This window comes from Lithobates pipiens, unplaced genomic scaffold (genome assembly GCF_037356315.1).
Source record: "Lithobates pipiens isolate NorthernLeopardFrog02 unplaced genomic scaffold, aLitPip1_a1.2 Scaffold_13, whole genome shotgun sequence".
Lineage (NCBI taxonomy): Eukaryota > Metazoa > Chordata > Amphibia > Anura > Ranidae > Lithobates > Lithobates pipiens.
The window spans coordinates 34,337,683-34,353,850 of NW_027507718.1; the positions used below are offsets into that span (position 1 = coordinate 34,337,683).

A 16,168-nucleotide genomic window follows, 5' to 3' on the forward strand; every position below is an offset into this window, starting at 1 on the left:
GTACTCGGGTACTCTGATGGGCTGGTGACAGGTACTCGGGTACTCTGATGGCCTGGTGACAGGTACCCCGATGGCCTGGTGACTGGTAATCGGGTACTCTGAAGGGCGGTGATAGGTACTCAGGTACTCAGATGGACTGTGACAGGTACTCAAGTCCTCAGATGAACTGTGACAGGTACTCAGGTATAGTGATGGAGGAACTTCCGATGGGACGTTTCGCGAACGTGCCCAAATGTTCGAGAACCGCATTCACTTTAATGGCATGCGAACCTTAAAAATCTCCAGGTCATATTTTCAGCCACAAAATACTTACTAGCTGTGCACACATAGCCCCACAACATGGACACTGACATACCAGAAGTATTAAGTGAATCTGGGATCGTCAACGGCAAGCATTCTTTTTTTATCTGTGAAATTTTGTCAATTCAGGAGCGCATGAAGGCCATGTAGGAGAGGCAAGGTCAGGCCAGGCTATGAAGGGGGTGCAGGAGATGATCAGTGCCACAGTCAGGGCAGCGCAGTCCTGTGCCAGTGTTCCAGTGTGCCAACCTGTGCTTGAGCCCCTGACCCATCCCTCTGCCCAGCCCTTTCCCCCCCGGTGGTCCAGAGGTGCCAGTCCAGTGCTGATCCTCAGCCATAGTGCTACCACTGCCTGCTGATTGGCTTCTCCGCTGCTATCTGCCTCACTGTCTGAAACCAGCACCCCCATAGAGACTGAGCACTGACACCAGCACCGTGATAGAGAGCACTGACACCAGCACTGAGATAGAGAGCACTGACACCAGCACCGTGATAGAGAGCACTGACACCAGCACCATGATAGAGAGCACTGAGACCACACCAGCACCGAGATAGAGAGCACTGACACCACACCAGCACTGAGATAGAGAGAGAGCACTGACACCAGTACCGAGATAGAGAGAGAGCACTGACACCAGTACCGAGATAGAGAGAGAGCACTGACACTAGCACCGTGATAGAAAGCATTGACACCAGCACCGTGATAGAGAGCACTGACACCACACCAGCACCGTGATAGAGAGCACTGACACCAGCACCGAGATAGAGAGCACTGACACCACACCAGCACTGTGATAGAGAGCACTGACACCAGCACCGAGATAGAGAGCACTGACACCACACCAGCACCGTGATAGAGAGCACTGACACAACACCAGCACCGTGATAGAGAGCACTGACACCAGCACCGTGATAGAGAGCACTGACACCAGCACCGAGATAGAGAGCACTGACACCACACCAGCACCGTGATAGAGAGCACTGACACCACACCAGCACCATGATAGAGAGCACTGACACCAGCACCGAGATAGAGAGCACTGACACCACACCAGCACTGTGATAGAGAGCACTGACACCAGCACCGTGATAGAGTGCACTGACACCAGCACCGAGATAGAGAGCACTGACACCACACCAGCACCGTGATAGAGAGCACTGAGACCACACCAGCACTGAGATAGAGAGCAGTGACACCACACCAGCACCGAGATAGAGAGCACTGACTGACACCAGCACCGTGATAGAGAGCACCGAGTCCACACCAGCACCGAGATAGAGAGCACTGACACCACACCAGCACCGTGATAGAGAGCACTGACACCAGCACCGAGATAGAGAGCACTGACACCACACCAGCACCATGATAGAGAGCACTGACACCAGCACCGCGATAGAGTGCACTGACACCAGCACCGAGATAGAGAGCACTGACACCACACCAGCACCGTGATAGAGAGCACTGACACCAGCACTGAGATAGAGAGCACTGACACCAATCCAGCACCGTAATAGAGAGCACTGACACCACAACAGCACCGAGATAGAGAGCACTGACACCAGCACTGATACCAGCAACTCGCTGCGGGACCCAAAAATATGATACCGCTCAACCTCTTCAAACAGGAGGGTACGGGCATATAGTACGGTGTGCTTTTTTTGTACAAGTGAGCCAAAGGTAGAAAAAAGGTCCATGTGCTAGATTATATAAATAGTTTATAGAGTTATGCATATACATGGTCTACTGGTCACATGTGTTGAATTCCTCGGAGATCCATGCCTCATTCATTTTTATAAATGTGAGGTAGTCAACACTGTCGTGAGCTAGGCAAGTACGCTTATCGGTCACGAACCCCCCTGCTGCAATGAACGTTCTTTCGGACAGGACACTGGACGAGGGGCAAGCCAACAGTTCCATTGCAAATTGTGCAAGCTCTGGCCAGAGGTCAAGCTTGCCCACCCAGTAGTCCAGGGGTTCATCACTTCTCAGAGCGTCCACATCGGCCGTTAACCCAATGTAATCGGACACCTTTCGGTCTAGGTGTTCCCTAATGCTGGATCCGGATGACACCTGCTGATGGGTCGGCTGAAAGAATGATCTCATATCAGAAGTGATCAACACATATTCAAAACTGCCCTCTTCTTGCAGGCGCTGTTGGATTGGTACCCACAACTCTTTCTCTGGGAGTGGGAATTCCTCTGCCAGTGCACGCAAAAGCAGAATGCAGCATTTCTCTAAGCAAGGCCTGGAAGTGCTCCATTCTGAGAGCCCTCTGTGATGGTGGTAACATTTACGCCATTTTGTGTTTGTACCGGGGGTCTAAGTATGTTGCCACCCAGTACTGGTCCTTGACCCTTATGCATGGCTGCGCGTCGGCAATGTCTTTTGATGGATCGGAAAATAATTCCTGTGACTCAAGCGGAGGGTATATGGTGGTGGTGTTGGTGGTAGTGTCTTTGGGGGTGCACACAGCAGAGAGTGAAGAGGGTGCAGATCGAGAGGATGAGGAGGGTGCAGAAGAGTAAGGCTGAGTGAGCCACTCAACCAAGTCTAGTGCGTCCTTTGATGTAATCAAACGCACCTTTTGCAATTTGCCACTTTGGCTCAAACCTGTTGCTCCTGCCCTACCCCTACCACCTCTGCCTCTTCCTCTGCCTGTCATTTTTTAAATAACCCTGTGACAAAAGTCTCTAGAGAAGTGCAGTATATGTTGAAGAAGGTATATAACACCCAACTTCAATCTGTCGTTTGGGGGGTCCACTGGTCTATCACACCAGTTATAATACTTTTTTCTAATTGCGTTTGTCACTCTTTGTAGTATTGCTGCAGAACCGCTCAGTAGTCACAATGCTGCACAGTGGAAATGCACTATACTATGCTTTCTATATTTGAAAGTATTTTTATACGTGTATTACACCCCTATATGCTGCACACCAAATATTACACCTATACCAGTCCTTAAAAGGACCTTTGTGGACCTAATAGTAGCTAGCTAGTAGCTAGTGAATTGCAGACTGTCCCTGCTCCAAACACCAAACTGTCCCTATACTGAGAAACGACAGCTGCAGAATCGGTCAGCAGCACTGCATGCAGTGCCATATAATATGCTTTCTATATTTGAAATAAAGTATATTATAAGTGTATTACAACCCTATATATTGTACACCTATACCAGTCCTTAAAAGGACCTTTGTGGACCTAATAGTAGCTAGCTAGTGAATTTCAGACTGTCCCTGCTCCAAAAACCAAACTGTTCCTACACTGAGAAACGACAGCTGCAGAATCGGTCAGCAGCACTGCATGCAGTGCACTATAATATGCTTTCTATATTTGAAAGAAAGTATATTATAAGTGTATTACAACCCTATATACTGTACATCTATACCAGTCCTTAAAAGGACCTTTGTGGACCTAATAGTAATAGCTAGTGATTAGACTGACTGTCCCTGCTCCACACAGTGTCCTTTCCCTACACTGACAAAAGACAGAATGTAAAATGGCCGCCAGATCAGGTCTATTTAAAAGGTAGGGGATATATCCATGTGCTGAAATGTCTCAATTGGCTGTCCTGTACCCCATGATGCATGTGTCATGAGTCAAAGTTCTTCATAATGTAAACGAATATGTCCACCGCGAACAGCGCCAGAAGTCCACCAGTTTGACGAATCACGAACTAGCAAAGTTCGCTGCGAACCGACCGCCGGGCGAACCGCAAGGCCATCTCTACTCAGGTAATCATATGGACTGTGACAGGTACTCATATGGATTGTGACAGGTACTCAGATGAACTGTGACAGATACTCAGATACTTATATGGACTGTAACAGGTAGACATATGGATTGTGACAGGTATTCAGGTACTCAGATGAACTGTGACAGGTATTCAGGTACTCATAGGGACTTTGACAGGTACTCAGACGAACTGTGACAGGTACTCGGGCACTCAGATTGACTGGGACAGGTACTCGGGTACTCTGATAGACTGGGACAGGTACTCGGGTACTCACATGGACTGTGACAGATACTCGGGTACTCTGATGGGCTGCGACAGGTACTCGGGTACTCAGATGGGCTGCGGCAGATACTTGGGTACTCAGATTAACTGTGACAGGTACTCGGGTACTCAGATGAACTGTGACAGGTACTCGTGTACTCAGATGGACTGTGACAGGTACTTGGGTACTCTGATGGACTATGGCAGGTACTCGGGTACTCTGATGGACTGTGACAGGTACTCGGGTACTCTGGTGGACTGTGACAGGTACTCGGGTACTCTAATGGGCTGTGACAGGTACTCTGGTACTCTGATGGACTCTGACAGGCACTTTGATGGACTGTGACAGGTACTATGATGGGTGGTGACAGGTCCTGTTCATTGGGGGGGGCAATCAGTGTGATTGGTGTACACTGTAAGCGGTAACGAGATGTTACTGCAATCTCCTCCTCACACACGATCGGTGTGTGAGAAGGAGAACCCGGTAACATCTCATTATGCGGTTTGTTTACATTTAGTGATCGGCTGTGAAAGGATCACAGCCGATCACGTGGGTAAACAGCCAGCCTGGCTATCATTTGACAGCCGGCGGTTGGCAAGCAGTTAAAGAATGCTGGGTTTTGGAGATTTTACAGGAAACAGTAAATTAATATATATATATATATATATATATATATATATATAACAGTAGCTCCATTCTGGGATTTCTATAAAACTGCAGGGTGTTGTGAAAGTGCCCAAAAACAGAAGAAAAATATACTTGTGCTCAGATCCCAATAGCTTGTACATGCATATAATCTACCAGGTGCTAAAGGGGTGTGACCACATGTTAACACTAAAAATACCAGATGAACCCTCTGTACACCGCTATCTACCCTTTCTAGGAAACTTTGCAAAAAACGTAGGGATATTTCATTCACATATATTGCATATTTAAGCTGGCCAACTGCATCAAACGAATCCCTCTTACGGTCAGTCAAACTCTGCTTTGCCACTGCAAATGGTACTCTGAACACAATTCCAACATGGAACAAACAGATGCAAAATGGGAGAGAGCTACAAGGTTTAAGTCTGATCACTGACCTGCAATGCAACAGAAAAAAGATAGGTTTTTGCTCGGATCCCAATAGCTTGTACATGCGTATAATCTACCAGGTGCTAAAGGGATGTGACCACATGTTAACACTAAAAATACTGGATGAACCCTTTGCACACTGATATATACCATTTCTGGCAAACTTTGCAATAAAAAGGGATATTAAGTTCACACATATTGCAATGCATATTTAAGCTGGCCAACTGCATCAAAGTAATCCAGTTAAGACCAGTCAAACTCTGTTTTGCCACTGCAGTTGCCAACATGGGGCAAATAGACGCAAACTAGGGGAGAGCTACGAAGTGTAGGTCTGACCACTGACCTGCAATACCACAACTTAAACATGTATTGCAATATGTGTGAACTAAATATCCCTATTTCTTTTGCAAAGTTTGCTAGAAAGGGTGTATAGCAGTGTGCAGATGGTTCATCCAGTATTTTTAGTGCCCAAAAATAGGCACAGAAGGGAGTCCCTGATGTTTAAAGGCTCTAGCACAGCATTGGACTTCATAGCACTTCTAGACTAGAACTTGGGGTTTGGAATAGTGTTAGCATTTGTCAGTCAGATGCAGGATGATTGCCTCTGTTTACAGCTTACTGTGGTAGCTTTAGAGAATCCTAATGGAATGAGAAGTCTTTCTCACGCCAGAGGTCATGAGGCTTGAAAGAGCTCCATAGCTACTGAAGTAAGTGATAGAGTCAAAGGCCACAGCCCATTTAGAGCAGAATGTTGACTAATTTGAACGTCAAATAGTTGTACACTAGCTGAAGCTAAGAGAGGTGCAGCATGCAAAAAGGGATGTTGGCTTATATAGCGTCTATGAACTTTATGCCCATGTAGTAGTATTGCTAGAATCTGCCCTCTTTGATGCAGTTGTTTGCTGCAACTTCAATAAATATGCCCTTATCTTACTTTAATTTTGGAGCTGCTGATCAATCAGTATGTGTGTGGGAGGCTGCATCCATCTGAAACCCATATAGAAAATCTGTGCCTGATATTGCAAACCAGAGGCTCTCAATGGATTTTTCAGTGGCACCTGGAAGAGCCACTGTTATAAGTTATATTGACAACTCTCTAGGCTGTCAATCATAAAAGCCTTGCCTACGCTTCTGTAACAGTGACCCAACTTCCTCCCTGACATCACTGATGTTCAGATGGAGACCTCCTAGTATCAATTTAAGCCCAATGGTGGCTGCAAACATCAATTTAGAATGTGAAGAAGCCTTTCCACCTACCTTCTTCTTCTTTAAAATCCCTGCATTTCTAAGCCCCTGTACACACGGTCGGACATTCTGCCAACCAAATCCGTCGGATTTTGTCCGTCGGATTTTGCCCGTCGGATCTTGTCCGAAACTGTTGCATACACACGGTCGGACTAAGTTGTCGAAAAATCCGATCATTCAGAACGTGATGACATAATTTCGTTACGATGGGACTAGTAGCCAATAGCTTTGATGTAGGAATTTGATCTGAGCATGCGTGGCACTTGGTCCGATCAAAATTCTCTACACATGATCGGAGTATGTCCGATCAAACCAGTTGGTCGGAAAATATTTCCAACATGTTGGAAAATTGGGTCCGACGGAGATTCGGACGGAATCAGTTCGATGCATACCACACACAGTCGGATTATCCGACGACACGGTCCGATAAGACGCATTCCGACGAATTCTCCGACCGCGTGTACAAGGCTTTATGGTGCCGGGTTTGGGACTGATTTGAGGTCTGAAAATTCATGAGCTTCAGCCGATCTGAGATCTGAAGGTACAGGCAATGAAACTGATCTGTGGTCTGAAGGTGAAGGAATTGAGGCTGATCTGAGGGCTGAAGGCACTATTGTTCAATAGCACATTGTTTTTCACTTGTACATTGCCACTTAATTCAGAAAAGATTGCTGATCGTGTTATAAGCTATAATTGGATGAAAATGCTTATCTGACAATTTCAGCCCCTACACAGTACTGGTAGAAGGACTTCAACTGGTCAATAGATATCAGTCTAGCAGCATGATACATTAAGCACACAGGCATTGCTTGGTCATCAGCTTTAGTAAGAATTTCCAAAACACCTGAAAAATAAAACTTGCTAAAGCCTTTAAGCACCCCTCTATTTAAAGCCATACTGTCACTTGTATTTACATTTCTAAGTATTTTAGAAGTGTTGAAAAAAAAAGAAAAAAACATACACATAAAACCACCATTGTGATATTAAACAAGCATTAAGAAACCCAAATTCTACTTGTAAGTATTGTTACTTGAAGTTTCAGGAATTATATACCTACTTGTGTTAGCCTCTCTGGATGAAACTGGAATTTCAGTGTCCACAAGTTTCCAATCAAGGGCAATGGAACTGGCCCAGGGGGGAGCCTTCTCGAAGTCCATAGAACTTTCAAATAACTGATTATCAACAGAGTTCCCAAGAATAGGAAAAATAACTCAGAGATACTCCACATAGCAAGGTAAATGTGAGTTATATAAGACAATATGAAAATAAAGAATTGTTCGTGATGTAAATAAGCAGCTTGTCTTTATAGCACTGATCGCTATAGGTGACAGTCCAGATATCTTTTACACTGTGCTGTTAATATTTAACTACTATTGACCAGTGTCACATGACTATGTAAGTTAAAGGCAAACTATATATGTTTTTTAAATGGGTATTTTTTTTAAATATTTGTATTGTCTATGTTTTAAACTGTTGCCAACAATATGTTTACAATCTGTCTTCTACAAATAAATGTTTCATATATGCCACTTAATTTTCAAAGAACAATGGGTTATCTAAAAAGAGGGCACAGCAGAAGCTTGCTACCTGTGGGCTCATTTTGTCAAATTCAAATCAAGGACAAAGTCCTACAATAAAAGATATGTCATTATTATGTGTGCGTGTTAGCCCTTGTACACACGGTTGGATATTCCGACGTAAAATGTCCGATCGGACCGTGTTGTCAGATAATCCGACCATGTTTGGGCTACATCGGACTGTTTCCGTCGGAATATCCGACCAACAAAGTTTTAGAGCTGGGCTATAAAATTTTCCGACAACATGATCCGATCTGACTTTTTCCGATCATTTGTAGAGAATTCCGATCGGACAAAGTGCCACGCATGCTCAGGTCAAATTCCTAGACCAAAGCTATTGGCTACTAGCCTGAACGTAGTCCTGTCGTAAGGAAATAACGTCATCACGTTACGAACGATTGGATTTTTGTCAGACAACTTTGTCTGACCGTGTGTATGCAACACCAGTTTCGGACAAAATCTGACGGATTTTGTTGTCGGAATGTCCGACCGTGTGTACAAGGGCTTACATAAGCCTAGCCTCTACCTTATTACAACTTAAAAGTTAAATTTGATTTATTTATTTTTTAGTCCTGCCCATACAAAATAAAAAGTAGGCACATAAGCACTATACATTTACTTTACTAATGCTTGCTGAATCGTCCTCGGGTTGTCAGGCCCATTATCTGACATTGCATATTGTCAGTGCAATTCATGGCTTTAGAACAATTAGAGAAAATACCAGGCAGCCATCTGAATTTTTGGGGCCCCTTTACACAGCTTTAGTCCTGGGCCCCCCTTGGGCATTACCACCAACATTTCCCAGGACCCACCCACTGGCCATCCCACCAAATTTGCCCACTGGCCATCCCACCGTGTCCTTCATTTAACCCACTTTTATTTTAACACTCTTACAACTTAATATATCCTCCATCGCATATCCTCCTCCTCTAATCCCATCGCCTCCTCCAGTCCCACCTCCTCCTCCTCCAGTCCCATTTTCTCCATCCCACATCCTTCTCCTCCTCCTCCTCCATCTTATGTCCTCCTCCTCTTCCTCCGGTCCCATCTACCCCACCTCATGTTATCCTCTTCCAGTCTTATTTTCCCCATTCCATGTACTGTGGCCCATACAGTGTGAAATCAGTGTTTTTTTTAGTAAATGTGGCTATTGAATGTGTGCAGACAGCCTATGTTTCTCTATGGGGATGCAGTAACTGTACAAACACAGCCACAGGTTGTAATTTGATAGGTATGTGGATGCAGATGTACAGCCCCAAACACAGATAGTATGTATTTGGAGCCACTCACCTGCCCACCTGAAAAATTAGGACCCGCAGCTGTATTTGTACAGCTTCTGCATCCTCATAGAGTACAGGCAGCTCCAGCAAACCGCTCATTCACACTGTATGGGCCAGAGAACCCATGTGAATGAGCCCCTACATTTTTAAATGATATTTTACAATTTTTTTTATTATTTTTGTGCAATTTTTTAAAATTATTTTTGTACAATTTTTTAAAATTATTTTTGTACAATTTTTTAAAATATATTTTTTATAATATATATATATACCTACCTCAATACAGTGCAGTTACACCCCCGTCCTGCCCAGAACAATTTTCAGCTTTCAGTGCTCTCACACTTTGAATGACAATTACCCATGCAACGCTGTACCCGTATGAAATTTGCGTCCTTTTTTTCACACAAATAGAGCTTTCTTTTGGTGGTATTTAATCACTAGTGGGTTTTTTTTTTTTTGGTACTATAAATAAAAAAAGACCGTAAATTTTGTGAAAAAAATGCCCTTTTCTTTGTTTCTGTCATAAAATGTTGCTAATTAGTAATTTTTCTTCATAAATTTTGGCCAAAATTTTTACTGCTACATATCTTTGGTAAAAATAACCCACATTAGTGTATATTATTTGGTCTTTGTGAAAGTTATAGAGTCTACCAACTATGGTGCCAATCACTGAAAATTGATCACATCTGACTAGGCCTTCAGTACATCAGGTGTATCTCATTTCTTGAGACACTAACAAGTCAGGAAAGTACAAATACCCCCCAACTGACCCCTTTTTAGAAAGTAGACATTCCAATGTATTAAGTAACTAGCATGGTGACTTTTTTAAGTTGTAATTTTTTCCCAGAATTCTTTGCAAAATGAAGATTTTTTTTTTACAGAATTGTTAAATTACCGGATTATTTATCACACACAGCATATGCATACAACAAATTACACCCCAAAATACATTCTGCTACTCTTCCCGAGTATAGCGATACCACATGTGTGAGACTTTTACACAGCCTGGCCACATACAGAGGACTTGGAACCTGGAGAAAACCCAAAAATTTAGTTTTCTCCATCCGGAAAAACACAAGTGAAACCCCTATGTACTACAGTAGTAGGGTAACAGATCAGTCCAAGCGTCCGGGCAGAAGCATAGTTGAGAAACAGGCCAGGGTCAGTTCACATGGAAGGCAGAAATGTGGTGGATCAGCAATTCAGACGGTAGACAGAGGCATAGTCGATATACAGACCAGGGTCAGTTCATGTGGAAGGCAGTGGTATGGGTATTTGAGAAAGCAGGCAAATGGACAGCAAAACTGTTAAAAATGTGGAAATGGCAGGCTGTTAAAAATATGGGCTAATACTTTAGGGATGTATGAAAACATTGGAAGTGTTCTCCAATGCATAGGCCTGGTTGGGAGGGACACTGAGGACAATGATAGCTGGTATCTCCTGTAAATCCCCATACACACAAGTGGAAATTCCACCAGCAAATGTCAGATGAGAGCTTTTGGTCGGAAATTGTGACCGTGTGTATGCTCCATCAGACTTTTGCGGGTAGAATTCCATCCAGCAAAAGATTGAGAGCAGGTTCTCTATTTTTCGGTCGGAAAAAGTTCCTATCCGAATATGCGTTTGTCTGTATGCAATTCGGACGTGCAAAAAATCACCAATGCTCGGAAACAATTTGACGCATGCTTGGAAGCATTGAACTTAATTTTCTCGGCTCATCGTAGTGTTGTACGTCACCGCGTTCTTGATGGTCAGAGAACTTTTGTGTGACCGTGTGTATGCAAGCCAAGCTTGAGCGGAATTCCGTCTGAAAAACCATCCAAGATTTTTCTGACAGAAATTCTGTTCATATGTACAGGGCATTACTCCTCCTTTGCTGCATAGGCAAAAAATTTTGGTGTCTTTGGTCTGCTTCTAATGATGTAATTCTCTCTGGGAAATGGTGCTCATGAAGTCTGCTAACAGCAATTTTAGGAAGGGGGTGGGTCTTTCTGTGGATTTGGTGTAGGTGACATAAGCATTGTAAATTGCCAAATTAATAATATAAATGGACACTTTCTTATACCAAAAATGGGTCCTCCTTGTTGCCAAATAGGGCTGAAGCATTTGATCGTTGAAATACACTACCCCCATGTATATATTATAATCTTGGACACATGCAGGCTTTTGAATGGGACAGTGTCACTGAGGTGTCATTGTAGATGGTGGACAGCATGTATACACCCCCCTTATCCTTCCACTTCACGGCCAGCACTTTGTCATTCCTCAGACTCGCTGATTCCCCCCTTTAAAGCCTTGTGTTACTAAAGATTTCTGGAGGTACTGCAGGCCAAGGTTTTTGCACAATGTAGGTGGCAGAAAAGGAGCAATTTACCTTATGCTGTGTAATTGTAATGTCTTCTATGTGGGCAAAACAATACGATAACTCCGACAGAGAATCGAGGCCCACCTATATTATTCTGGCAATAGTAAACTCGCCAGCGTAGGCTGACACATGGGCTGCACCATTGCTTTGATGTTACAGCAATCAAATTTCTGGTCTTTGAATAGTCCAAAAGAGCCCTAGAAGGGGCGACTCGGACAGAACGATCCTGCAAAGTGCGACTCTGTGGATCAAACATCTCAACGCTACCTCTTCCCCAGGCCTCAATGAGATGATATATATATTTTCGTATGTTCGCAATTTCATCCTTCTTCCCTCCCCTTCCCTCCCATCCTTACCTCATGGGTTCATTTTGTGGGCCCCTGCTAACCACTGCGGAAATTCCCCACTGGCCTATGACACTTTGGGTTACCCGGCCATCCATACCTGTCCGGGAGCTAGACCAGTCATAGTCAAATTTCCAAACTGTTCTTTATTTTTATTTTTAATAAAGCTTTACTTTAGAATTGGGATTAATTCGCCCCACATCTTTTTTTGTAATGAATGTTCTATCTTATATTATTTTTTTGTGTAGTATTTATTTAACTAACTAGAGTTGTTGCTTTCCCTGCACGTTTAGCCAGTTACTTCCTGGCTGTTTTGTGACTTTTTTCTCCCCAATGGCAGACTTGTGACTCCCCTGGTGAGGATGGTTCCTTTGCAAACCACTCCTCGCTTGCGTTGTCTGAGCTTTGAGCCTCTCTTGCGCAGTAGCGTGGTATCTCGCACCTGCGCAGACCTATCTGACGCTTATTGGTTTCGGCCTGGCCGCAGAGGGACCCCTTACCAGGCACCATGTCCCATGTCCAATAAGCTTCCAGTCTATAATTATCTACTGGTGTTCTAGGATGACTATATAGTCCAGTCATCACCTTTCGTGACACCACAGATATGTGGTCTCGTCGCCTGCACTCTCTTCTCCTGCCTGCCATGCTCTCTTTCTTCCCCCTGGAGTTTTATATACAATTACCCAATAGATCTTTAAAGATCTCTCAACAGGTGAGTTATACTTCTTAATTACTAGGTAATCAGTATCTCACAAAAGTGAGTATACCCCTCACATTTTTGTAAATATTTTAATATATCTTTTCATGTGACAACACTGAAGAAATGAGTGTAAATTTGCTGTTCACTCAAAATAACACAACACACAGCCATTAATGTTTAAAGCGCTGGCAACAAACGTGAGTATACCCCTAAGTAAAGATGTCCAAATAGGGCATAAAGTGTCAATATTTTGTGTGGCCACCATTATTTTCCAGCAATACCTGGGGCATGGAGTTCACCAGACAATCACAGGTTGCCACTGGAGTCCTCTTCCCCTCTTCCATGAGGACATCACAAGCTGATGGATGCTCTCCTCCATCTTCCATTTGAGGATGCCCCACAGATGCACAATAGGGTTTAGGTCTGGAGACATGCCTGGCCAGTCCATCACCTTTACCCTCAAATTTTTAGCAAGGCAGTGGTCGTCTTGGAGGTGTTTGGGGTCGTTATGTTGAAATACTGCCCCGCAGCCCAGTCTCCGAAGGGAGAGGAAAAAAAGATAAAAAAGTGCAGAGCTAACAAACAGAGGACATAAACCATTACAATGTAAGTGAACAGTGATGTGCACAATGAAAAAAATGTCCAATAATATGTAATTAGAACACAAAAAGTCTTTAAAAGAAGCAGAAAAAACTTCAAAGTGCAGTGTCCAAAAAAGATCCTCAGACAGTTCACTGCCATGTTGAACTTCCAGTGACCAGTATGAGAGAGGGAGAGCAATAACACCATATTTAATATACCTGCTCCCCATTCACACCTGAGACCTTATAACACTAACGAGTCACATGACATCAAGGAGGGAAATTGGCGAATTAAACCTTTTCACTTGTCACTTGAGACATGTACTCACTTTTGTTGCCAGCGGTTTAGATGTTAATGACTGTGTGTTGAGTTATTTTGAGGGGACAGTAAATTTACACTGTTATACAAGTTGTACACTCACTACTTCACATTGCAGAAAAGTGTAATTTCTTCAGTGTTGTCACATCAAAAGATATAATAAAATGTTCCCAAGAATGTGAGGGGTGTACTCACTTTTGTGAGATACTGTATATGCACCTCCCTTGCCTTACCTGTCCGTCCCTCTCATCACCCCCTATCTGTGGTCCACCCACCCCCCCCTTTCCCTGGTGCACTTTTTACTCTCTGTTTGGGCAATATCTCACCCATCACTTTGTATACATCTACTCTTATATTTATTTAGACCTAATTCAACACAATCCCCCTTGTCCACCGTTGGGGGGGGGGGGGGGGGAGCCTTTTGAACGGCTGGGCTTTATACTTGGCAACTGACATGTTCGGTAAGCAACTTTCCAGTGTTACTGCTGAACTTTATCTATTTACATTATGCTTGGTATATTTTCCAATGTGTGTTTTTGTGTTTTATGTAATCATTTGTCTTATAAATTATGCCTCCTGACAAAGCGGTGTTTGTACCGTGAAACTAGTAGAGGACTGGTTAATCTATGAGAAACATTCCATCAATAGATATCTCTTGGGGAAACCTTTGAGTATTTGTACATTGTTTATTCAAACCATTTTAATGTGATTTATGTTTGTCTCTTTTTTATATGTAATAAATTAATATTTATCTAAGAATTACTTTTCTGTTTATCAGAAATAGTCCACCACAAACTTTGTGGGTTAAAGTATATGTTTGGCCAGCCTCAGCAACTGTCCTCACGCGCTTTCCCTTCCCTTTCTTCTCCTGTATAATTTTTGATGGTACTATTTTATGCCTAGATTTAGGCCTTGTTACTTGAGGCTATACTCAAACATTCTCTGCAGCCCAGGGTTGTCTGGAAGAGGCCCTCGTCCCCATCAACATGGGGACAAGGTGCTTTGGCAGAGCACCCCTTATGTTGAGGGCATGTGACCTGGTATGGTTCAGGAGGGGGGTGGGGCACTTTCTTGTTCCCACCCTTTTCTGACCTGCCCAGCGGCATACTTGAATAATGGTCGGGTATGGATTTTGGGGGGCCCACGCCATTTTTTTTTGTTTTTTTGGTGTGGGGTTCTCCTTAAAATCCATACCAGACCCAAAGTGCCTGGTATGGATTTGGGAGGAGGACCCCCACTCCATTTTTTAAACATTTTTGTATTGCAGGCAAGGGTATTGTATTACCAGCAATTTAAATATAATTTTGTTTCTTTATATATATGTCAGTTTTGCTGCAGTTCTATACACGGTACAGATGCACCACTTTACAGGCAAACTAAGAGGAACCCCCAGGCATTGTATTTAAATGCATTTTTCTGTTTCATTGTTTTGGCATCATTAAAATCACTGCTCTTGTAAAAACAATCTTTTTAAAAAAAAAAAATGTCATTGATACATGTCCCCTAGGGCAGTACCTGGATCCCATACCCTTTATTTGGCCAGTAACTTGCATATAAGCCTTCAAAATGGAGGCTTTTGATTTTTCGTTCGGGTCCAATAGACTTTTTATAGTTTGTGCGGCTCAGGTCCAAACTTTTTACATGTTCGGGATTACTGGTGCGAACCGAATCGGGGGGGGGGGGGGGGGGGGTGTTCGATCCAACTCTCTTCACTTGCTGTGATTGGATCTGGCTCAGGTAAGTATTAAGGATGGCTAACGGGGAAGGACCCACTGAACATTGTTTACTTTCATGCAAAGAATGCATGAAGGTAAGAAAAAACCTTAAGGCTTTAGAACCACTTTAATACATAAATTATTTCTGTCATACTACATGAATCAACAACTGGCTTTGCTTTTAAATTGAACAATTCAGTGACTGAGCAATCTAAGAATGAAATAATAAATAAAACACAATACTATAAAATGGAAAAAAATATTTTTAGACAAGCATTACAGTGTTAACAAACTCTACATTTTAAATTAAAAGTAACAAACCGTTTTGAAAAATCAACAATGTGCAAGTGAGAAAAAAAACATAAAAAGTTCAATGTAAAACATCCAAAACGACTTTGACGAGTCTTCAGTGTGTTGGACACAATGCGCTTACACTCACGATTAGAAGGCATCTTACTAGATAATATGGTGAATAATAATAATACCCTTGTAATTTAAGGAATATCAAATAGTGATTAAATGTATCTACAGCCTCCATTAAGCTGGATTTGTGCTGCACTCACTCCACAGTATATATTGGGGAGCCATAATTGTCATCCAAGCAAAACTTTAAAAAAATTATGTCATGATGATGAAACACGTTGGGTGGAGCTTCTTACATTACCTAGGTCA

General features: G+C 43.1%; 1 protein-coding gene across 2 annotated transcripts in view; it reads right to left on the reverse strand.

Moving 5' to 3' along the window:
• LOC143974021 (cytochrome P450 2J4-like) overlaps positions 1-7,940 on the reverse strand; it is a 68,403-nt gene extending 60,463 nt beyond the window's left edge. The window contains exon 1 of one of the 2 annotated variants that reach the window (XM_077474992.1): positions 7,673-7,940. In XM_077474992.1, coding sequence (XP_077331118.1) covers positions 7,673-7,843 — 171 coding nt within the window. In that variant the 5' untranslated portion in view covers positions 7,844-7,940. The remainder of the gene's footprint in view (positions 1-7,672) is intronic. The other variant, XM_077474993.1, reaches the window with a different exon arrangement.
• Between the last annotated feature and the right edge of the window lie 8,228 nt (positions 7,941-16,168).